This window comes from Bactrocera dorsalis, chromosome 1 (genome assembly GCF_023373825.1).
Source record: "Bactrocera dorsalis isolate Fly_Bdor chromosome 1, ASM2337382v1, whole genome shotgun sequence".
NCBI lineage: Eukaryota > Metazoa > Arthropoda > Insecta > Diptera > Tephritidae > Bactrocera > Bactrocera dorsalis.
Window position 1 is genome coordinate 80,667,973 of NC_064303.1, and position 26,121 is coordinate 80,694,093.

A 26,121-nucleotide genomic window follows, 5' to 3' on the forward strand; every position below is an offset into this window, starting at 1 on the left:
ATTTTCGTATTTTAGCAAATGAGCCCACTATTAAAAACCTTTCATTAAGTTTAATTTAAAAGCAATTGCATGCAAGAGTGAAAAAACTTTCAATACAACACTTTTTAATGCGTTTGCAGATCTTTGTAATGTTAATCTACGTTTAGGTATAGTTCAAAGATATTATGGTGAAATTAACAGCTCTTTCATATGTTTATTATCAACATATGTATTTTTGATGACAATATTAAAATCAATAAAATAATAACACAGAAAAGTAGGCAGTTTCGTACACCTACATCGGTGTATTTGTGATGTATATAAATTGTCAGCCTTATGGATTCAGATAGTACTTACTGACATAATTGACAGCAACGCATTCTTGTGCATATGACAACCTAGCGGTGAGCTTCATAACAAAAGTATTTTTGCGGACTCATAGCAAAACCAATTCGAAATGGAGGAAACAAAAGGGACAATCAAAGAACAACTTGGTTTTCAGTCACAATTCAACTGCAAAGTTAAGGAACATTTAACGAAATTTGTCGTCCATCGTTTCATAAACAAATGTGTGATTCTAGTTACACAGTACGGGGGTATTCCAAATTTATACTTGGTTCAATTTGATGCGAACGATGAACGTGACAAACGCATTTCACCTTTGGTAAGGCAGAAATTATTTATGAAAAATATTTTATAACTCTTGCACAATTTAGAATATATCCGAGCTACACACGTCGGTGCCAGTGACTATGAAATGCTTGTTGGGTGTTGACCAAATGGAGGTACGCGCCGGTATACAGTTTTTAATCAACAGAACTAAACTAAGCCAATGTAAAACTGAAATTTTAATTACGCTTGGATTGAGAGAAACTAACGGTGATGTCCTCAAAGAAATAGCAGATATTATTGATGGAAAAGCGTTGTAGAATCTCTTGTTAATTTACTTATAATAATTTTGTTATAATAAAATATTTTTTAAAGGCGAATTACTATATGTACATGTACATACAAATAATTAAATTAACATTGAAGCTCTATCTTAAATTCTCGTAGTCTAGAAATAACAAACGTTCAGCAGATTATTGCTAATATTTATTGAACGAAACAGTTAAATAGGAAACAATGCGCAAAACGTATTAATCGGTAGTTGTGTAAACTCGATCTGCAAATATTTTGGGCCTTGTAAATATTATTTTACAAACATTTTACTTTTAAATCTACATCAAACCCAATAAATATACTTTTAATGTTTATAACTAAAGTTTTTATTTTAATGCTTCATTCCTTTAATTAATGTTCAAATACTATCTTATAATAATTGTTCATATATCATAGAATAGTTAAACTAAAATTTAGATTTTTCTTAAATCCAACACAAAAACGCTACCGTCCGAAGCGCTGGCACCCACTTTAGTGCCCTTGGAATTCCAGCAGACCTCAAAAATACCACCTGTGCCTTTGTAACTGTGTACTAACTGTCCCGACTGAGTACTCCAAATATGTACACATTTATCGAAACTTCCTGACGCTAAATATTTTCCGTCTGGACTAAATGCTACCGAATAGACAGGCTCTGTATGTTTCGTAAGAGTATGAATGCATGTACCACGCTCAACATCCCATAGACGTACGGTGGAGTCAAATGACGCGGAAGCAAGTATTAGATTCGTGTTAGGATTTTGTGTTCCTGGTCCAGTGGGAGACCATTTGATTGTATAGATTTCCTTAGAATGTGCTTGTAAATCATGACAGCATTTGTCTTGCTTCATACTCCAAATTTTCAGTGTCATATCGTCTGAGCAGGAGGCAAGCAATTGACCCTGTGGGCACCACTTTATAGCGTTCACCTCATTAGTATGACCTTTAAATGTTTTAATGGGCATATCTGAGCCAAGGCGACACACATGGATACGTTGATCAGTACTACACGAAGCGAATGATACATTTGTTTGCCAATCGACATCGAGTGCGGGGGCATTGTGGAAAGAAAATTGTTGGTTACATTGTCCAGTAGAAGCATCCCAGATTATAGTAGTTTTATCAACACCAGCCGAGAGTATATAATTACCCCGTTTATTCCATTTTAATGCAAATATTGGACCCTTATGTTGACCGAGAGTTGATGCTAAGCGACCATCAGTTTTCCATATGCGTGCGTATCCATCATAACTGCCAGTAGCTAGCAACGTGCCATCGCACTATAAAAATTTAAGTTTTTAAATGTGTACATTTTTATTTGCAAACAATATAATTTTTAAGCATTTACGTGTACCTACATTCCAATCTAATGATGTAACGTCTTTGTTGCTTGGAACTTCTGCACCTCCCTTTTGAATGCAATGGCGTAAAACTAATTGGTTAGGGCTACTGGTTGCATCAGACATATCCCATATACGTGCAGTGCTATCACCAGAACCACTTGCAAGAAGGTCTCTGCTGGGATTCCAGGCACATATGAAGACTTCGCTCTCATGTCCACGTAAAACTGTTGCTTTAGAGGCAGGTATCTCAATTCCTTGATCGATATCCATTGGTTCTGTTCCTGTTGTTGAAGCAGTATTACCCAATTGTATCTGGGTCAAAATATCAGAGCTACCTGGAGCTGGGTTATTATTAGCAGCACTGCCGCTTGAAGCAGTAGTAGTACCGGCTCCCGAAATATTTGTTCCAGTTGTTGAACCGGTCACTACTGAATTTGTGGTTGTTGTTGGTTCATTGACATTAGCGTTAGTGCCTGCGTTAATGCCGTTGTTGACATTCGTATTTGTTGCAAGATCATTTGTGGCTAAGGAACTGCCAGATGTTGGTTCGGAGGGGTTGGTCTTTTTATTTCCAGTTGAAGATGCGTCACTAGTTGTACCAGTTGTAGAATTAGCAGTTCCAATGGATGGAGCTCCAGATGTTGTACTGTTTGCAGCTGAATTAGTATTACTATCAGTTTCATTAGAATCAGCAGATGTGGATGGAGCTCCTCCCGAGTTTTGTTCATTGCTTGTCGAAGCTCCTGGGGCACTGCCCTCGGATTTTACTTCCGATTTTACGACACCACCTGTTGCCGTCGACGATGCAGCTGCGCTACTGCTGTCCGCACTGGTTTTCCCAGGTTCGGATTTTACAGCTGTTGGTTTTGGTGGCTTTACTTCGGGCATAACGGCATCAATTAAACTTAACCCTTCAACTGAACGTCCAGCTTCACCATCCTCTCCAACGCTCCATTCAACTTCTGTATACATTAGGCCTTTCTGAAGAATAGTGAGAAGAGCAGCCGGTGGTACCAAAGCACCATTTATGTTGCTTTGCGAAATATGAGATTCCACACCAAACACAAAAGCCGAATGTACAAAACCTATTTAATGTTGACATGTTTTAAAATTATGTGATATTTAGTGAAAAATATAACATTTTACCAGATTCTTGCAGATATCTATAAACCAAAAAGTTTACTTCGTCGCTGGAAAAACTCATGTTGCGGCTACACTTCTTAATATTCTGTCTACACTTTTTTCAATATCCTTATACTAATATTTTCATCGAAACTTTTTCTTCCATTTATTCTACATTATTATCATGCATATTTTACTGATATTTATTCAGTTGTATGCATAATTTAAGATATTGAAAGGCTAAAATTAATCAATTCTGCAACTTTAACACTCACCGCATTTTTGACGTCTTACTGAGTTTTTATGTTACGTTTTCAAGTTAGCTGTGAACGCAAAATAATTGATGTCACGTAACGACATATGCAGCATTTAACGTATTATACGTATCACTAATAAAAAAATCAAGATAAATTTTATTTATTTTTATCCAACTCGTTTAGTATGTGTTCTTATTTTTAAATTTAATTATTTATGATTGTGTTCTTACAACTTTATTTAAATTTTTTACATGCAACACGTAAAAATTGGGCATCACTTATAGATTTATGCTATTGTGACTTGTCCATATACTCCCTGAAAACTGCATTTCCGGGTCATCTATGCGCAAAGGAAAAACGTAATTCATACCAAACGAATAACAATTAAGAGTAAAAAGATAATTTGACAATCTACTTTTTTTGTATTTATTAAAAAAAATGCTTAAAAACTAATCTCAAAGCACAGAAAAGTCTACATATTCCTTACAAAAATGTATTTTCAATAAAAAAATATTTAAATGGTTCACCTTTGCTCTGCAGTACAGCGTTTAATCTGTTTTTCATTGAAAAAAATGCCACTTAATTTCACCGATGAGGAGGTTCAAAATGACATCAACAAAGCGAAATCGTCTAAATCCATTGGCCCTGATGGAATCAATATGCTTATGCGAAAGCATCTAGGCTCGACGGGAGTAAGCTATCTTACCAAGGTCCTCAACTTGTCGCTGACCACTCTTCAAATACCCGATGTGTGGAAAGTCGGAAGAGTGGTCCCACTACTGCTCCCGACCTTCGCTCATCACCTGAGCCTAGCCAGCCACCAGCATGAATTCCGAAAAGCGCATCAATCATCCGTATTGTTTCGAGGATAAAAATATAAACTGAGAAGAATTAAACAGGGAGTTCCGCAGGGTTGTGTCCTATCCCCGCTACTGTTTAACTTCTACATTTCGGAACTCCCACAGCCACCAGAAGGAGTTTCTATAACCTCGTACGCTGATGATTGCGCGATATTGACGTTGGGCAATGGAATCGATGACATGTGTTCAAAGGTGTGGCTTCTGATGATGTTAATGAAGCATTATTATTGTCACGTATTTATTTCCAGAAACATATATTATAAATTACTTTGTAAAACTTAAACACCCATTCAGTTTTTACCTTTTCTGTTGATTCCTGAAATATTTCTAACAAACTTAGTATCTCAGACAAAACGGATGTTTCATCTGCTACAAGTGGTGCGGGAGCTTTCCTAGTTTCCAAAAGTATCTGCGCCATGGCATCTTTGGTAGCTATTATACGTTTAATCATAAAATAAGTACTATTCCATCGAATCGGAACGCTCGAGTCTCGGACGCTATAGTGCTACTTGTATTTTTATAATACGTTACTATTCCTTTGCATTTTCTTAAAATTATTTGAAGTTCTAGATTATCTTTTAAAGTGTCTTGAATAATCAAATTGATTGTATGTGCATAACGAGGCGAATGTTTTTTTCGCAATAAGTCGCTCCCTTTTATCATAGCAAATGCATTATCTGTAACAATACAATACACTAGGTGGATTCTCTTGCTCTTGCTCTCGTGTCCTTGTATATTTCGGTTTAGGATTTTTGCAATCTGCAATCTCGCAAGAGCAAGAGAATCTCCCTAATGATTTTCAGTAGATTCGTGGGACAATTAAGGCGTTCTTTGCCACACCATATTCAATTGAATATCTGATTTGAGAGCGAGTGCAGCTGTGAGGCTTCATCATCCAAGTGCACATTTACGAGTCTTCTGGGTTTGTTAATCTGCATTAAAGAAATTTTTAGTTAAAACAAAATCGCCTTGTTTTTTGTATATACATATGCATATACATACATAGGTATATTTAAAAGAATTGTTCGTGGCTAAATGAGTCTCAGACTCCCCTCACAATATTACACTCTCACACCACATACATTACGAGGTGTGTTCAAAAAGTCTCGCGAATTTTGTGTTTTTTCAAAAATTATTTATTTATTCATGAATATCTATTTTGTCCCCTTCAAAGTAATCCCCATGAGATATTATACACTTGTGCCAACGGTTTTTCCAATCTTCGAAGCACTTCAAAAAATCATTTTTTTTTATCTTCTTCAGCTCCTCCTTCGATGCCGTCTTTATCTCGTCAAGAGAAGCGTAACGTTGTCCTTTCATGGGCCGACACTAATTTTCTTATATTCGAAAAGGAAAGTACAACAAAAACGCTAGGCATCCAATTGAATGCGATATCCGAGTTCTCATACACGACTGAGTCCATATCCGCATTATCAGCCATAACAAAAGGACAGATTTTATCCTCGGTGACAAAACTTTTCGACCCCGCAGGATGGCTTTCGCCAATTATGATACAAGCGAAACTCTTAATACAAGAGTTATGGCTAGATGGAACCGACTGGGACGAACAAGTGAAACCTATACGTACATTTCTAACTGAACGTCTCAAATACTTTGCAACATTATTACTCAATTACATCCACATCTTAATGCTACACGCCGAGCATCGCCTCATGCAACATATGGTACGCCAGGAGTATTATATCCCCCGTCTTAAGCCGTAAATCAAGAAGTGAATTTTCACTTTCAAGATTTGCACTATGCACAAACAGAAGATGCGAACGCAGGTTATGGCAGCACTTCCACCTGAACGCTGCAATTTCGCTCTGCCTTTCACCACAACAGGTGTTGATTTTGCTGAGCCTTTCCAGGTAAAGGCGTCCATGTGAAGGTCTCCCACTCTCATGAAAGGCTATGTGGCCGTCTTTGTATGTTTCACGACAAAGGCAGTACATCTTGAGCTATGGAGTAATCTGACGACGGAGGCTTTTCTTGCGGTATTTGCTCGCTTCGTCGCTCGACGTGGCTACCCATCAAAAATCATGAGCGATAATGGCAAAACCTTTATTGGAGCTCATCGAGCCACAGAAAAGCAATTTGTGGATTTTTTAAAACAAGTGTCACCCGACATCGTACAAAAATACGCCCCTCAAGGTATCAATAGGCAATTTATACCCCCAAGCGCTCCTCATATGGGCGGTTTATGGGAATCGACTGTAAAAAGCTTCAAATCCCGTTTCAAACGGGTAGCTGGAAATTACAAATTTAATTACGAAGAGTTCACGACGTTATTAAATCGAATTGAAGCCGTTCTTGATTCACAGCCACTTACAGTACTCTCGCAAGACCCCTCAGATTTCACCGCCTGAACTCAAGGGCATTTTCTAAAAGGAGCACCTATTCTGGCCATTCCTGAGCCAGGCGTGGAGTCGCTATCCCTATTAAATCGATGGGAAAGAATTAAAATTCTCCATCATAACTTCAGCCGTCGATGGAAAGAAGAATACAGAAAGGATCTCCACAAAAGATATCGTTGGAAGACTCCTGAACACGCGCCAAAACTTGGAGACTGCGTCCTCATCTATGATGATTGTCTTCCCCCTACCGAGTGGCGGCTTGGCCGCAGAGAGAAGCTATATCACGGCTCCGACGGTCACATACGAATCGTTGATCTCCGTACGCAAAACGGAACGCTGACCAGACCGCTGGTGAAGCTGTGCTTTCTGCCAACTTCCGATGATCGCGAATCCGAAAACCACCGAGCTGCCATTGCAACAGCGCCGGTAACAGCACCGGCAACCACATCGCCTGCACCATTGTGGGATATTTAGAAGGACCGTTACAACGGCAGCAAGTTGCCCAGGCAAACGGGCACTCTGTGAACTGCCTATCACAGACGCATAGGCTGCAAGAGTGTGAGTCGAGGGGTCTGTGCCAAATCTGTAACCGGCCGCATCACACGCTACCACATCGCACCGCGATGCGCGACGATAATAGGCCAGCTCTACCTCGCAGCCACGCAACAAGGCATCAACCTGTAACGCGAACCGTTTAGCCCACGGTGCGATTCGGCTCAGCGCCACATCGGTCGACTCTCGGACCGTTTCGGGGACATTGTCCGTCCGGCGGCCAATTGAGTGGCCTTAATCCGACCAAGGGTTGGGGTTGTGGGCTGTGCCACTGCGGGCTCGCTATAATCGACCGTTTGGGTGGTCGCTGCTATTGAGCGGGCCTTTGCGTGGGTCACACTTTTCAGCGCGTTCAGACGCACGCACCTGGAGAGCGGCTGCTCCAGTATCTGTTTTGTCCGTGAGCCTTCTACGCTAGTGGTACGCCAGCGGATCAGTTTCGACTGAGGGTTAGTCGGGAAGCAGGATGCCTCCAGGACGGAAGAGGAGGACGAAGGCCCTCGCTGGAAGCGGAGAATCCGCCGCTTCAACTGTCGTGGATGACTCCACGTCGGGCGGCGAGAGCGAAGTAGCGGGAGCGACAGGAGTGGTAAGGTCTCCACCGAGGAGCAAGGCGCGGTTGGGGTCGCCGCGTAAAGACGACGTAAGCGAGGGAGGGAGCGGGAGTTGTGGCGGGAGTGCCAACGTGGCCTCCGCTGAGAAGGCGGTTACGCGTGCGGGGTCGCCGCGTAACGTTGGGGGAAATGCGGGAGGGAGCGGGAGTGCCATCGTGGCCTCCACCAAGAAGGCGGTAGCGCGTGAGGGGGAAGGCGAGGGAAGTCGTGGTGGAAAGGCCAGCGTGGCCACCACTGCGAAAACGGTTGCCCAACCGTCAAAGACGGTTGGCAAAGAATCGGGTTCCGGGCGTGGCCAAAGAGGCCCGCAAAAAAGCGGGAGTGCTCGCGGGGGGCAGTTTGTTTTGTTGGGGGTGGGGCAGTCAGCCATGTCGCGGCTGCAAAACGAATTACGGGGGAGCTCAACGAGCTCGTTTTCGAGTCGAAGAATTTTGAGGTAGGGACTGCGAAGGGGCTGTTGGAGCTTGCCTCAAAGTATGAGGCGCTCCTAATGACGGTGAGAACCGAGAATGCCCATCTTCGCGGTCAGGTAGATGCCCTTAGGGGGAGTTGTGGGAGATCCTCCTCTTCGGCGCCGAGCAGGTTAATGCCGGCTCCGTCGGCACCGATGCCTGCGCCTCCAGCACCTGTGCTTGAGGCAATCGCACCGGTGACGCCGAAGCCTGTGGAGACCTGGTCGGTCGTGGTCAGGAGTAAGGGGCCCGCAACTTCCTCTAAGGAAGTTATTCAGAAGGTGGTGAAGGAGGTGGGCCCCTCACTTGGAGTGAGGGTCCACGAGGTTAGGCCTATCAAGGGTGGTGGGGCGGTTATTCGCACTCCTCCGTCCTTGAGAGGGAGAGTGGCGAGTAACAAGAAATTCGGGGAGGTGGGTTGGACGTCTCTGTCAACCGGAAGTTGGTTGGGTCGTCGGGTGGTGGTCCAGGGGGTCCATACGGAGATCTCCCATGAAGAATTCATGGAGGAACTACTCCGGCTGAACCTCCAGGATTTCAGCCCGGCATCCCAGAGGACTGACGTGAGGATGGTCAGTCGTCCCTGGAAGGTGGCCGCTGATGGTAGCACCAATGTTGTCCTTGAGGGTACGGACAAATTGATGTCCGCCCTCTTGGAGGCAGGTCGGTGCTACATTAAGTGGTTTTCTTTCAGGGTGCGACCGGACAGCCCCGTCGCTGGATGCTTCCGCTGTATGGGATTTGATCATAGGATAGCTGAGTGTAGGGCTAGGTCAGATGTCTGCCGGAGGTGCGGTCAAGAAGGCCACAAAGCTGCCGGTTGCGTCAATGCACCGCATTGTCGCAACTGTGAGTTTAAGGGTAGGCCAGCTGGGCATCTGATGATGTCAGCTGTCTGCCCTATCTACTGTGGCATTGTTGAGCGCGCCCTCGCCAGACATTGATGGGTGGGATCATCCAGTTTAACTGTCAGGGCTCCTATGCCGTGATGTGTGAGTTGGGGGGTTGTATGGTAGAGGGGGGGTGCGGTATTGCTCTACTCCAGGAGCCCTACGCCACCAATGGTGTGGTTCGGGGTCTTCCTGGGGGTTTTAGGGTCTTCACTGACCTTAGAGCTAACGCCGCAATAGTTGTGAATAATCCACGCTTCGATTGTGTAGTTGTGGATTCTTCACAACTGGGTATATGCGTAGCGATAGATGGGGAGTTCGGTAGGATGATTGTCGCTAGTTTATACTGTAAATATAGCGAGCCCCTATAGCCCTACCTGGGCTACATGGATAAGCTACTACTACTTGCGAGTAGTAGCCCATTTATCCTAGGGTTGGATGCGAATGCCTCGTCCTCGATGTGGTTTAGTAAGGTATCCCGGCATTCGTCTGGTACCAAAGCCACAGTCGAGGCGAGGCATTAAGCGAATGGGTGGTGGCTAATAGCCTCCACGTCTTGAATGAGCCGAGCGAGTGGTATACGTTCGATGGGCCTGGGGGCGTCAGCGACATTGACGTGGACGCTTATAGAACGAGGCAGCAAGTAGGGCTTTAAGTGTTAGTTGGGCGGTTAGGGGAGGGTGGGGGATTGAGTGACCATAATTTTGCTTCAAATTGTGGTTACCCTCGATCTCCTCCCTCACCTTATGAGAGTCCATTGCGGCGATGGCGTACCGCTGGTACTGACTGGAACCAATATGGCTCTCGGTTAGGGAAGCGGTACTTAGTATACCGCTTAGCGAGTTTGAGGAGTTGGGGGTTGACGAGCAATTGCTCGTCTCTATGAGGTTGTTTGGGGGGCAAATGATAGGGTATTTAGGAGGTATGAGTGTTGCAAGATTAGTAAAATTAAATGGTGGACGCATGAGTTAACCTTGAAGAGGAGGACTGTCAGGCGTTTGAGGGGAAAGTTTCAACGTGCTCGACGGTCCAATTCTGATAGGCTGTCCCAGCTTAGGCGGGAATTTAGTTGTGCGGATAGGGAATACAAGGAGATGTTAGTTAAAGTTAAAGAGGAAGAGTGGAGGAGCTTTGTAAGAGAGGATAGGAACGACCCCTGGGGTCAGGTCTATAGGATCTGCAGGGGTCGTAGGAGGGAGGATACCACATCTCTTCGCATCGGTGAGACTCTGTTATTGTCATATAGAGAGTATGCGGGGGTTCTGTTAGGTGCGCTATTTCCTAGGTCGCAGCTACCGGTACCTCAAGCACAAGAGGTACTCGTCATTCCATTTAATGATGGAAAACATTTGGGCGGGTTAGATCTAAACGGTCCCCAGGCTTTGATGGTTTAAACGGAGTGATTTGCAAAAACTTGTGGAAGTTCGTTCCGGAATACCTGCAGACCACTTATAATAAGTGCGTCTGGGAGAGATATTTTGTACGCGAATGGATAAGTGCTAGGGTTGTTCCTCTCCTGAAGTCCCCTGATAAGGTCAGGAGCGATCCTCGATCTTATCGGGGCATCAGTCTCCTTCCAGTACTTGGAAAAGTGCTGGAAAGGGTTATGGCGAAACGGCTTCAGGAGCTAACGCTGGGGTATGTGGTTCGGATAGGCAGTTTGGGTTCAGGAAAGGACGCAGTATAGAGGACGCGTGGTTTTTTTGTGCAGAATGTCGTTAGGAGAATGTCAACAAGTATGTCCTTGGCATATTTGTTGACTTCAAGTGGGCATTTGACTACCTAAGCTGGGATCGAGTGTTGCAACGGCTGGAGGAGCTTGGCTGTCCGGAAATTACTCTTTGGCGGAGTTATTTTTTCGGACAGAAAGGCCTCTCTTGTCGGCGATGAATGGGAGTGTGTGGAGATTGGAGTTGTTCGAGGCTGCCCGCAGGGTTCCATCTGTGGTCCATATATTTGGAACCTTATGATGGACACTCTGCTTGGGCAGCTCGAGCCACTCTGTAAATGTTGCGCGTATGCGGACGACCTTCTTCTTATGGTTGAAGGTCGCTCGAGGTTGGATTTAGAACGGGCGGGAGGAGATCTCTTAGAGATCGTTAATTCTTGGGGTTTAGGTGTGGGGGTTGACATATCGATGGACAAGACGGTGGCAATGCTGCTGAAACGTAGATTGTCGCCGTCTCGTCCACCGATTGTCCGTGTGAACGGGGTCAGCATCAGATATGTGACGCAAGTCAAGTATCTGGGGTCGACCATAAGTGAAAGGTTGTGTTTTACTCCACACTTTGCGAATGTGAAGGAGCGACTGCAGGCAACTGTAGGCAAAATATGACGTATTTTGAGGAGCGATTGGGGTCTCGGACGTCGTGCTGTCTGCACTATATATCGTGGCTTGTTTGTGGCCTGTGCCACATATGGAGCCCCTGTATGGTGGGAGGCAGCCACGACTGTCTTGGGGTCTCAAAAACTCCTCTCAATACAGCGTTGTATGATGCTGGCTTGCTTGCCAGTATGTCGCACCGTCTCAACGGATGCGATGCAGGTGTTATTAGGTGCACCCCCTCTTGATCTGATTGTCATACAGAGAGCTGTTGCATTCAGGTTAAGAAGGGGTTTGAGTGTGTCATTGCTGCGGAACGATTGGATTTCCGACGATGATGTGGAGAGGAGGGATATCTAGGGAGCAAGAGGCTCCTAGATGATAGGGTTAGGTGTAGGTGGCAACAACGTTGGGACAATAGTCCTAACGGCCGAGTGATGTACGAGTACATTCGGGACGTGGGGTTCGTTGAGGATAACCCAGATTTTAGATTCAGCCTAAGTCTGGGTTTCTTGTTTACGGGGCATGGGCCTCTGAATGCAAATTTTGCATCAGAGGCACCTATCAGATACGTCAGGGTGTTTTTGTGGGGCGGAGATGGAAAATTGGTCGCATTTAATTGCAGAGTGCCCGATGTACTCGGACATTACAGATCTGGGGGCTATGGGGATTAGCTCGACTGGTTGACGATTAGATGTTAGTGGTGTGATCCCCACTAGTCGGAATATTGAACAGTTAGCGTCGTTTGCGCGTGAATTATTTAAGCGGCGAAGACGGTTAGCTGGGAATTAGGGTTTTTAGTTTTTTGTATGAGTGTTAGGTGTTTGCGTTGTGGGGTATTTTATGTGTTAGTGGGGTCCAACCTCACCTTCTTTGCTGGCCACCAGTCCAGAGCCGTATGGAAGCTCAATTGGTAGTAGCTTCGGCTACGAGGTCTGACTGGAGACTTAATTCTGGTACCATGGAGAGCATGAGCCCTTAGAATTTACTCCAACCTGCTCATGCGGACTGCCCCTCGGAGTGTATTGTGGTGGTTGTGGTTAAATCCAAATGCGGGAAGAACTGACTTTGTCAGTTGAATGTGGAGTTGCATTGCAACCGGGTGCCGAACCCAAAGCACGGCAGAGGTTTTAGATGAGCCTCGAACCCGACCAAGGTGGTTAGTGTGTCTATTCCACACTGCAAATTGGTACTGAAAATGCCTAGCATTCTCAGGGCGCTGATCAACGCATTGATTTGATCCGCTGTGCTTTTGAGCGCCGTGGAGTAAGGTTGTCGTCAGCAGGTACCCACGTAAAACACACCGGACGTTGTAACGCGAGTGCATCAGCGGTTGGAAGCGTCTAGCAGATATATGAGCGATTGGGCAGAAAGCGAAAACTTTGACGCGCGATTTCTCGGATTTTAATTTTTACGATTTTTCTTAATTGGCGGGCAGGATAGGAAAAAAACTAAACGTCGTATGGAATTGGGGCAAAGTTTATTATCTTTGGCATTAAATTATTTTCCATTTAAACTAAAAAAAACTAAAAAAAGTCAAGTTTTAACATATTTTTAAACAACATAAAGTAAAATTTTTTTGTTCAAAAACCACTTTTTTTCATTTTTTAAAAAATTTCTAAAATTTTACACCTTTTTTTGGTATTTTTTTAGTTTAACAAAAAAATAAATTATTAAAAAATATGAAGCTCTTTGAATTTTTTGTTTGCGATAGAAATTGCGACCTGCATCCTGCCCGCCGTCTGACAAATGCACATGCGAGATGCATTTCGTATCCAAAAAAAATGTGAATGATGTTTAAATATACATATGTATACTTAACTATAAACCCTAGAAATTTCGGTTTGATCTCTTATTTTGTCCTTCCCAAAAAATCCTCAAAAATATCGATTTTTTGAAGCCTCTAAACCAGGTTCCTCCCTTAATTGTTGAAACGCCAAAATTAACCAAACTATTTATTGCGCATTTCCCAGCTTTCGTTTGTTCAATGTGTCTGTTACCTCCGTCTTGCAGGGAATTGAATGTACGAGACGAGGACATTGAACAGCGAACGTTAAAAACCTCAAATCCAATCAACTGACGGACTTCAAATCTATCAGCCGATACAGAGGCACAAAACGTCAAAATAGACTGAGAGAACTGTGCCTTTCGTATTCGGGTGGTTCGCTTTATGTTCTTGTTCGCTGTTACGCAATTCAGCACTCCTTTTCATTTTAAAATTCTATATACGATGTATTCATAATTTTATTATCTACTAGCTGAACCCGCAGCCGTTGTCCTGTGTGAAATTATGTGTTTTGAAATGAAAAGACAAAAATTCATATTGTGGTGATAATCATTTATTTGCGATTTTTCTAAATATTTTTTCAATAAAACGCAGCTTGATAAACAACATTTTTGCTTTCTGTTCCGGTGCGTAAATGTACAGAGAAGATGGTTTTCCAACTCGTGAGCTCGCCACGTATATCTGGCTGTGTGAAAAACATAGCATTTCCAAATTTATGCCACCCACTATACGACTATCCTGTTGATCGTCATCTCAAATTCAATTTTCACTGAAAACGGAATACGTTTGAACTGAAATGGCAAATCGTTAGTACTCAAAAAAATTCGTAGCATTCTGCTCCTTATATTTGATAGGTGCGACACAATCAGATTGCGAAACATCATAACGACAGATCCAACTTTGAGACGCAAATGGTGCGGTGGCATACCAAGCTTCTCCAAAGAATTTAGAAATTCCACTGGATAATTCATGGTGCCATCTTCATTGTCAAGACGATCGATCGATTTGTATGACCGCAAGTCTCCCGGAATTTGACTTTGAATCTTCCAGTTTAAGTCAAGAACATCGGTATTTTTGGCAGCTAACATTGCTCGTGCACTCAAGGAATCGTATTTACGATAATTTGGCCAATGTTCGTATAAATATTCGTGATGAGTCCATCTTTTGTGAATTGATAAACGGCATATGGAATTGATATCAAACCACCGGAAGTATCAACCGGTATTGGCCCATTTCCAATTCTTAGCGTATACGATGTAAAATGTATTCGGCAATGTAATTTTTGGCTATATCCTATAATTGACGCGGATTTGAAGGCTGATCATAGCGAAAAGTGTGCGAACTTCAGTGGCATTCGAAGTAGCTATCGCATCGTCCATCGTTTGATTCCAGTGATTATCATGTTCTAGCAATTGTAATTGCTGGCATGATTCCCAAAAAGTTGCACACACCGTACCATTAACAGTACGCAATGACTGAAATGAATTTTAACCGCGTACATTAATCAATAGCAACTGAAAGTAGAAGCAATTGTCGTTTTTTGGGTGAATTGTGTAAATTCGTCCTAATGCATTAGTTGAGAACACACCTGGATGTCCATCTACTGGTTGGCCTTGCTTTCTGCGTAAATATTTCTTCGACTATGCATTTTATTTATAATATCAAGACATTTCCGAATAGAAGAAGTTCTCACAACCGGTTCACTGACGAAAGTTGAGAATAAACTCGTAAATGTTAATTTTGTTGTACAAAGCGCTTTATTGCAAGGTCCATGAACCTTATTGGTTTTCATCACTTCGTATAATACTGGATCTTTCTTTGCATCAGGAATTGCCGCATGATTGAATGATTTCATCAAATTGATCTGGTGTAACCACCTTCCACCATCCAAAGAAGAATGTGTGCGTGCGGCAAACCTCTCTTTTGCCACTCAACAGAGTACATCTAGCATCTAACAGCACCATATATGCGTTGCGTCAAGATAATGTCCCTCGAAGCTGTTGCTTGAAAAGCCCTGCTGTGACATCGTGACGATCGCTTTCTGATTGATCGCAATCCATAATACCGCACGTATGTCATCGCATCCTGGGAGTACTCGTTCATGAGCATTGGGCTGCTAATGTACATATGTTGATGCCAAAAAAAGCCGACCGATTTTAGCACGACCTCTTCATGGCATCGTAACAAATTTCAATCTGTAATTGATCACTTTGTGTGAAATACACATAGCATTTTGACTGAATAATTTTAAAAAATTTTTGAACAAACGCCAAATTTGAACGATTTAAATAATTGAAAAACAAAAACAAAAAAATTGAAAAAAATGGAAAAAATTAACTTTTTGGAATTGTTAAATTTTCCTCATGAAAGACATACAGGTTTTTTATTTCTAAACCTTTCCCGATCCACAACGAACAACCTCTTAAAATTTCATCAATATTGGTTCAGTCGTTCTCTTAGCGTTACTAACGAACAAACATTCATTCGTTTGTATGAGAAAAAGAAAAGGGCTGTTTTTAGGGGTTTTCCGGCAATTATTTGAATTTTTTTCTCCGCAGAAACCATCCCTGAACCTCAACGAACATTTAGAAAAAAAGAATTGGCAAAATTGGTCCAGGCGTTTTGGAGTTATGCGCTTACCAACACATTTTGCGATTCATTTTTATATACATAACATACATACATATGTAAAAGATTTTCTGTATGTAGTAAGAGTATAATATGAATATTTTAAAAAATGGTGAATAAGGATAAAAATAAGATACTTAAGTAAAAAATTTAATAACATTTAGAAGTATTAAACGTAATAATATACACATTTGTATGTATTGTAACGAAGCTTTTTGCTGCCTCCACTTCTTGTACGAGTAGTTTGCTGAGGTATACTCGCCGTGTCCAGGCTTATTCTAGCATAACCTGGCCCGTTAGCAAGATGACGTTTCCCACTCTATCGCTATTTAGGCTGCTAAACGACTGCTGCAAGTGTTCATATACTGCGACGGTCATGGGCGATGCTCTGCTGCATGCGTTGACGCTCGTGTGCGCTACAACGACGACACGCGGAAGTTTCTGCCGGCGCTCGAAGTAGGCTTCAACAACGATGTTATACTTTGTAACTCGCGATTTACTGCGGCGTTACTGCATTATAGCCGTGCAAAAGATCCGGACCACAGGAAACTATGTATGTTGGCGACCGCAATGTTAAGAATTGAGTCGGTCAGAGGATCAACTCACTACCAAGCTTGCCCTTAACAGACGGCATCCACCAGTCTAAGTACCAAGACTAGCCAGAGGATCGAGTCACTGCTGAGTCTGGTGCCGGGCGTGTGTACGCTGTCACAGTTTTGTCAGAGATAAAGACATGTCCAACTCATCTCTCATTGGAATTGCTAAACGTCAAAACCGCCTGAACTCGATCAGCTGTCAAAGTTCAGGAGGTTTTAACGTTTAATAATTGGAAACGTGGGAAGGCCAGATTGAAATCTTAACAAAACAAGTAAGGAAGTGCTAAGTTCGGGTGTCACCGAACATTTTATACTCTTGCACGATAAAGTGATAATCGAGATTTCATTATCCGTCATTTACATATTTCTTTATTTTGCTGTAAGATTAATTAGATTAGTAGCTCCTGAGATATGGTTTTTGGTCCATAAGTGGGCGACGCCACGCCCATTTTTTATTAAAAAAAAAAGCCTGAGTGCAGTTTATTTCTGCCATTTCTTCCGTAAAATTTAGTGCTTCTGACGTTTTTTGTTAGTCGGTTAACAACGCACTTTTAGTGATTTTCAACATAATCTTTGTATGGGAGGTGGGCGTGGTTATTATCCGATTTCTTCCATTTTTGAACTGTATATGGAAATGCCTGAAGGAAACGACTCTATAGAGTTTGGTTGTAGCTATAGTAGTACAAAAAACTTAGTAGGGGGCGGGGCCACGCCCACTTTTCCGAAAAAATTATGTCCAAATGTGCCCCCTCCTAATGCGATCCTTTGTGCCAAATTTCACTTTAATATCTTTATTTTTGGCTTAGTTATGACACTTTATAGGTTTTCGGTTTTCGCCATTTTGTGGGCGTGGCAGTGGGCCGATTTTGCCCATCTTCGAACTTAACCTTCTTATGGAGCCAAGAAATGCGTGTTTCATCATGATATCTCAATTTTTACTCAAGTTACAGCTTGCACGGACGGACGGACGGACGGACAGACAGACATCCGGATTTCAACTCTACTCGTCACCCTGATCACTTTGGTATATATAACCCTATATCTGACTGTTTTAGTTTTAGGACTTACAAACAACCGTTATGTGAACAAAACTAGAATACTCTCCTAAGCAACTTTGTTGCGAGAGTATAAAAATATGTAAACGTAGGAATTTGTTGCCTCTATCTAGACTAATACATAAAATGTAAAACAACTATAATTAAAGAAAACACGAAATATAAATGTATTTGATGAAATGTGTATGTCATGTGATGCAACATAGTATTAATTTTCAATGGTATTAAAAACGTTTACTAATTGAGAGCTATTCTGTCTGTTCAACGATCGTAAGGGGATGGAGCTGGCGGAACAGATCGACACTCTGCACAATGAATGACGAAGCCCCCACCAAAGTTATGTGCACCTACAATAGCTCGCCCGATATTTCCATTGCTAGTGGTGGTCTGATATACCATAACCTGGCGACCTATGCTAACTCTCGTATTAGACTATCTGCCCATAATTACATATCTCGATCGAGAAACCTCTCGATCTCGTTTCTGTGGACAACCGCACCTTCGTTAACTTTAACAAAGCTAACTGGGTCGGCTTCACAGAATTTACTGAGAGCACCTTCAACGATCTACCTATTCCTAGGGACGTATCCCTTGGGGAACGTCGATTCCGCAAGGTGATCGCAGCAGCTATCGCTCGCTTCATCCCGGCTGGAAGAATTTCCCAGCCAAAGCAAACGTTTTAGCTAATGAGTGCGACACCTTACGCCATGCCGATCCCCGAATATGGGATCTAAATTTGGAGATTCAGCGACCGTCATAAGCGGACGAAATGGATAGAGCACCTGAAGTCCTGCAACCTTTCCACCGGTGTGAGTAAGCTTTGGGCTACTGTCAAGGCTTCCTCTAACCCGAACAGACATGACGACCGAGTTAAGTTCAATTCAATGGTCATGCCTCTTCGGACCCGAAGAAGTGCGCGAGATATTTTAGCCGTCAATTTACACTGCACCCTTCGGTAGACGAAACCAAGCGATGTGTTAACCGACGGCTGCGCAAAATGCCAAATGACTGCGCGTCACTTATGTACTTTCATCGATGAGGAGGTTCAGAATGTCGTCAACAAATCGAAATCTTCTAAATCCCTTGGCCCCGATGAAATCAATATGCTTATGCGAAAGCATCTAGGCTCGACGGGAGTAATCTATCTTACCGAGGTCCTCAACTTGTCGCTGACCACTCTTCAAATACCCGATGTGTGGAAAGTCGGAAGAGTGGTCCCACTACTGAAACCTCGGAAACCCGCCAACAAAGGGGAGTTCTATCGTCCGATAATTCTCCTCTCTCCAGTAATGAAGACACTTGGGGCCTTGCTATTCCCGACCTTCACTCACCAACTGAGCCTAGCCAGCCACCAGCATGGATTCCTAAAAGTGCACAGCTCCACCATAGCACTCAGCGTCATAAACGCCCAGAAAGTTTGTGGCCTTAACCAGAAACCACCCTGTGAGAGAAAGATCCTCGTAGCGTTGGACTTGTCAAAAGTTTTTAACACAGTCAACCACACAACTCCACTGCAGGATATCGAAAAAACTACGCTTCCTCCAGGACTGAAGAGGTGGACCATAAACTACCTGAGCGGTCGACAATCATCCCTACGATTTCGAGGTGAAACATCTGAGCTGAGAAGAATTAAACAGGTGGTTCCGCTATTGTTTAACTTCTACATCTCCACATCTACCAGAGGGGGTTCACGATATTGACGTCGGGCTATGGAATCGATGGCATGTGTTCAAAAGTAAACAACTACCTCTCCGACCTTTCTCATTTTCTCACTGCACGGACTCTCACTCTTTCCCCCACCAAATCCACAACGACCATTTTTACGAATTGGACGAAGGTATATAGACTTGAGCTTAATATTGCAGTCGATGGCGTCAAAATTCCGACTGTTAATAATCCTAAGATTCTAGGTGTAACTATTGATAGTCTATGCTCCTTCACTCCCATACAACCACGATTATCACCAAGGTAAGGAGCCGCAACAAAATCCTCAAGTCGCTAGCTGGCAAAAGACAAAGAAACGTTGTTGGCAACATACAAGGCAATCGGAATTCGTAATAGAAAGCAACATTGATGTCGCCTTACTAAGTGAGCAATATTCCCAACGTTCGGAAAGCACTTGGATTACAGACAGAAGTGGCAAAGCAGCAATATGGTCCTGCAATGGACAAACATTCACATCTTGCTGCAGAGAAGCAAAAAATGGCTTTACATGGGCGCAAATTGGGGGAATTTATTACGTAAGCTGCTATGCTCGTCCCAGTGCGTCCGTTGGAGTATTTGAAGACTTCCTCCTGGAATTATCATTAGAAAGCAGAGGAAAATCGCCGATAATAATGGCAGGCGATTTTAACGCATGGTCTACTGCCTGGGGAAGCAGAAGTTCAAACCACCGTGGGCGCCTAGTTTTAGAATTCCTGAGTCAAACCAACCTCACAATAATGAATAGTGGCACAAAAAATACTTACCAAAAAGGAAATAAGGGCTCTGTAATAGACCTGATGTTTGCAAATGACGCACTAAGCAGACACATTAAGTGGAAGGTGTCAGACATGTTCACAAATAGTGGCAATCTTCGCAGAAGTTTTATTCTCGCGAGAACAGGAACCCCCACGCAGTACCACTACACATAAACGAAGCTGGAAGCAAACAGATTTTGACACTGACGTTTTTGAGACAGTCTGGAGTGCAGCAATAGCACCAGGCGAAGACGCCACCCACTTAGTATCCGCTGTGCAAAAGGAGCTAGTTGCAGCATGCGACGCAACTATGCGCAGGACGAGATACAATAACAATCGAAAGCCGGTATACTGGTGGAATGAAGAAATTGCCATGCTGAGAAAGCTCTGTCACTCAGCCCGACGTCGCCTACAACGCAATCAAAGTGGCGAAAACGAAAACCGTCTCAAAGAAGCTTTTAAAAACCATAAGAAGCGTCTAAAGTCAGCTATAATCCGTAGCAAGAGAAACTGTTTTGAAAAGATCTGTAAAGAAGCGAATATAGACCCCTGGGGGACTGCTTATAAAATCTGTATGTCCAAATTCAAAAATAAGCGGCAGCAACCCCAATGCGCTCAGTTCATGAAGAAAGTCGTCGATGCATTATTTCCGACGCACGAACCGATTACTAACGCTGAACAACGAAACGAAGCGGCTGAAACACCCCCACTGGTTACAGAAGAAGAGCTATTGGCCATAGCCAAAAAAATCAAAAACAACAAAGCGCTTGGTATCGACGGAATACCAATCAGAGCTCTAAAGGTAGCCATAATTTCGAAGCCCACTCTTTTTGCAAAAATGTACAATGCATGCATAAAAGAAGGGATGTTCCCCGATCCCTGGAAAGCCCAGCGTCTGGTCTTAATCCCAAAACCCAAAAAACCACCAGATGAACCTTCTTCGTATCGACTTCTTTGTATGCTCGACACAATGGGCAAAGTGTATGAAAGCATAATAAGAAACCGCTTGGAGATTGCAATCCAGGAAGCCGGCGGACTATCAGAAAGGCAATACGGCTTCAGAAAACAGAGATCTACTATCGATGCACTGAAAGAAGTTGTCGATACTGCGAAAAGAGCAGTAAGTGGCAAAAGATGGAAAGGTGGTACAAAAAAATATTGTGCGCTGATCACCCTGGATGTGAAGAATGCATTCAACTCTGCCAAATGGGAAAATATATTCGAAGCCCTATATAGGATACGCGCCCCTCAGTACCTCATAAAAATCGTTAGGAGTTATTTTAAAAATAGAAATCTGATCTACGACACCACCGAAGGCATAAAGAGCTACCCTATTACAAGCGGAGTACCACAAGGATCTGTTTAAGGCCCTCTCTTATGGAATCTACTTAATGATGGGGTGCTAAGAATTCCACAGCCTAAAAACCTTAAGCTAATCGCATACGCAGACGACCTTATAGTGGTAGCAGTAGGTAAACAACTTGATGACCTACAAAATAAATGTAATGAATGCATAAATGGTCTACGCCAATGGTTTTCTTCCAAGAGTTTGGAACTGGCTGAGCACAAAACAGAGGTATTGCTCATAAGCACCAGGAAAATTGAGGAAAAAATAACTCTCACTATAGGAGAGTGCGTAATTACTTCACAACCACAGTTGAAGTATTTAGGGGTAATATTGGACTCCAAAATGAAATTCAAGCAGAACTTGGCAAACATAGCAAATAAAGCAAATAAAATTTATAACGCCTTATCAAGAATGATGGCAAATAGAGGCTGTGTGCGCTCCAGCCGCCGACTTTTAATCGCAAAAGCTATGAGCTCAGTTATAAAATATGTAGCTCCAGTATGGATACAGGCACTAAACATAAAAGCGTATGCCAAACCAATAAATGCGGTGCATAGACTCTCAGCAATAAGAGTAATAAGTGCTTTCCGAACTATTTCCAGCGTAGCATCTGAAGTATTAGCTGGTATGCCGCCCATAGACATCCAGGGTGACGAGCTCACGAGATTATATGAGCTATCAACGCCGATTACAGAAATCCAAAAGAGAGAAGAGAGAAAGAAGAGCATAACTATATGGCAGCAACGGTGGCAAACCTCAACTAAAGGACGGTGGACCCACAGACTTATACCTGACATCCATACGTGGATAAGTAGACAACATGGGGACCTGGATTTCCACCTGACCCAAATATTAAGCGGGCATGGGTGCTTCAGAGGCTATCTATATAAATTACAAAACGACGTCAGTCCGTATTGTTCGATGTGTACGGAGTCAATAGAAGACTCTGAGCACGTGTTCTTCCATTGTCCTCGGTTTCTAACCATAAGGGGAAAGCTAGAAACGACACTAGATGGTAGTTTAAGGGTGGAAAGCTTGACTGCACTTATGTGTCAGTCCTCTGAGAAGTGGAAGCTGTTCACGAAGCGGCTACCTCCATCATGACAATACTAAGACAGATACAGCAGAATAGGCGTGAGTCCGTCTGTGCTATAGAGGAGACGTAAAATGTCTTATCACTCCCATGAAGTAATACCTTATCTGGTGGTTCCGTGGAAGAGTCTTGAGTTGGGAGTAGGTTAGGTTTAGCGGATTAAAGTCCCGCACTCCGGCATTCGATGCTTCCTCCTACTATAAAAAAAAAAAGTAAAAAAAAAAAGACCTGTCAGCACACTCCGGACCACGATCACGATAGGATGCCTATTGATGTCTCCCATCGAACACCTACATAGTGAGACGCTTATGCTCCTAGTTAAGGAGCATAATGAATTCCTCTTTAAGAAGTTCCTGCTAGGATGTTTTCGTAGAAATCGCCCTTGCAGCCACTTGCTTGGAGCGGAAGCGCCTCCTATGAACAGCAAGAGGTCCTTCCTTAACTATGTCGACGACATCGAACAGTACGCCGACCGGACTTTAGACGCGACTAACTTCCGAGAGGCCCTGACCGCCATTCACAGTGGAGCTATCAACCGACTCCCTTCCAGTGAATGGCTTTCTTGGAGTCAAATCACCACTCATGGCAGACGAAGAGTTCGAGTGGACGTGAGAAATGCGAGTGACCCTAGCGCAGCTTCGTTCTGGACTGTAGCAGGTTAAACTCCTACTTATTCAGAAAAGACTCAGACATATCCAATATATGTATATCCGTTGAAACAGCTCGTTTCTTGGGCTTCCCGCTAGATCACGTCGACGACAACATGCAAAATCCTTACCAACCCAACGGGGATTGATACCCCGTTAAAACAACAGCAACAACTTCCCCTCTTTCTAGCCAACTCTGTCTCTCCGAAATTAACTGGTTCAGAGCAGTATTAGTTGATCTGCCCGCTCCGTAAACTTCCATCTGCAAATGTTTTGGGCCTTGCATATATTTTCCAAAATTATAGAAATATACTAATCATTGTACTTTGAAATCTACATCAAAGCAAATAAATAGAATTTTGATGGTAATGCTTTCAATGTTTGTTCTTTTAATATAAAATGTTCAAATGCTTTCTTATAATAATTGCTAATATACCAGATAATAGTTAAACTAAATTCTAGATTTTTCTTAAATCCAACACAAAAACGCTACCGTCCGAAGCGCTGGCACCCACTTTAGTGCCCTTGGAATTCCAGCAGACCTCAAAAATACCACCTGTGCCTTTGTAACTGTGTACTAACTGTCCCGACTGAGTACTCCAAATATGTACGCATTTATCGAAACTTCCTGACGCTAAATATTTTCCGTCTGGACTAAATGCTACCGAATAGACAGGCTCTGTATGTTTCGTAAGAGTATGAATGCATGTACCACGCTCAACATCCCATAGACGTACGGTGGAGTCAAATGACGCGGAAGCAAGTATTAGATTCGTGTTAGGATTTTGTGTTCCTGGTCCAGTGGGAGACCATTTGATTGTATAGATTTCCTTAGAATGTGCTTGTAAATCATGACAGCATTTGTCTTGCTTCATACTCCAAATTTTCAGTGTCATATCGTCTGAGCAGGAGGCAAGCAATTGACCCTGTGGGCACCACTTTATAGCGTTCACCTCATTAGTATGACCTTTAAATGTTTTAATGGGCATATCTGAGCCAAGGCGACACACATGGATACGTTGATCAGTACTACACGAAGCGAATGATACATTTGTTTGCCAATCGACATCGAGAGCGGGTGCATTGTGGAAAGAAAATTGTTGGTTACATTGTCCAGTAGAAGCATCCCAGATTATAGTAGTTTTATCAACACCAGCCGAGAGTATATAATTACCCCGTTTATTCCATTTTAATGCAAATATTGGACCCTTATGTTGACCGAGAGTTGATGCTAAGCGACCATCAGTTTTCCATATGCGTGCGTATCCATCATAACTGCCAGTAGCTAGCAACGTGCCATCGCACTATAAAAATGTAAGTTTTTAAATGTGTACATTTTTATTTGCAAACAATATAATTTTTAAGCATTTACGTGTACCTACATTCCAATCTAATGATGTAACGTCTTTGTTGCTTGGAACTTCTGCACCTCCCTTTTGAATGCAATGGCGTAAAACTAATTGGTTAGGGCTACTGGTTGCATCAGACATATCCCATATACGTGCAGTGCTATCACCAGAACCACTTGCAAGAAGGTCTCTGCTGGGATTCCAGGCACATATGAAGACCTCGCTCTCATGTCCACGTAAAACTGTTGCTTTAGAGGCAGGTATCTCAATTCCTTGATCGATATCCATTGGTTCTGTTCCTGTTGTTGAAGCTGTATTACCCAATTGTATCTGGGTCAAAATATCAGAGCTACCTGGAGCTGGGTTATTATTAGCAGCACTGCCGCTTGAAGCAGTAGTAGTACCGGCTCCCGAAATATTTGTTCCAGTTGTTGAACCGGTCACTACTGAATTTGTGGTTGTTGTTGGTTCATTGACATTAGCGTTAGTACCTGCGTTAATGCCATTATTGACATTTGTATTTGTTGTAAGATCATTTGTGGCTAAAGAACTGCCAGATGTTGTTTCGGAGGGGTTCGTCTTTTTATTTCCAGTTGAAGATGCGTCACTAGTTGTCCCAGCTGTACTATTAGCAGTTCCGGCGGATGGTGGAACAGACGTTGTACTATTTGCAGCTGAATTAGTATTACTATCAGTTTCATTAGAATCAGCAGATGCGGATGGAGCTCCCCCCGAGTTTTGTTCATTGTTTGTCGACGCTCCTGGAGCATTGCCCTCCGATTTTACTTCCGATTTTACGACACCGCCTGTTGTCGTTGACGATGCAGTTGCGCTACTGCTGTCCGCACTGGCTTTCCCAGGTTCTGATTTTACAGCTGTTGGTTTTGGTGGCTTTACTTCGGGCATAACGGCATCAATTAAACTTAACCCTTCGACTGAACGTCCAGCTTCACCATCCTCACCAACGCTCCATTCAACTTCTGTATACATTAGGCCTTTCTGAAGAATAGTGAGAAGAGCAGCCGGTGGTACCAAAGCGCCATTTATGTTGCTTTGCGAAATATGAGATTCCACACCAAACACAAAAGCCGAATGTACAAAACCTATTTAATGTTGACATTTTTAAAAATTTAGTGAAATTTAATGAAAAATTTAACAGTTTTACCGGATTCTTGCAGATATCTATAGACTAAAAAGTTTACTTCGTCGCTGGAAAAACTCATTTTTGCGGCTCAATGTTCAGACTACACTTTTTCCAATATCCAATACCCTTTAACTAATATTTTCCTCGAAATTTTTTCTCCCGTTTATAATACGTTATTATCATGTAAAGTTTAGAGATATTTATTTAGGTTTATGCATAATTATAAATATACAAAAGCCAAAATTAATCAATCCTGTGAATTAAACTTATTGCATTTTTGACGTGTTATTAAGATTTTATTTTACGTCATTAAGTTGGCTGTGAAACGTTAAATAATTAATTTCAC

The 26,121-nt window shown here is 42.8% G+C and overlaps 2 protein-coding genes across 2 annotated transcripts; one reads left to right on the forward strand and one right to left on the reverse strand.

Moving 5' to 3' along the window:
- Positions 1-169: 169 nt before the first annotated feature.
- LOC105223575 (hypothetical protein) lies at positions 170-1,243 on the forward strand. Its single transcript, XM_011201324.4, has 2 exons — positions 170-643; positions 696-1,243. Exons 1-2 carry the CDS (start codon positions 437-439, stop codon positions 906-908), a joined length of 420 nt encoding a protein of 139 aa, XP_011199626.1. The 5' UTR covers positions 170-436; the 3' UTR covers positions 909-1,243.
- LOC105223576 (uncharacterized) lies at positions 1,221-26,091 on the reverse strand. Its single transcript, XM_049454254.1, has 6 exons — positions 25,797-26,091; positions 24,665-25,734; positions 23,744-24,586; positions 3,390-3,480; positions 2,259-3,328; positions 1,221-2,180 (listed from the first exon to the last, which is right to left on the reverse strand). The coding sequence occupies exons 1-6, from the start codon at positions 25,852-25,854 to the stop codon at positions 1,335-1,337; spliced, it is 3,978 nt and encodes a 1,325-aa protein (XP_049310211.1). The 5' UTR covers positions 25,855-26,091; the 3' UTR covers positions 1,221-1,334.
- Between the last annotated feature and the right edge of the window lie 30 nt (positions 26,092-26,121).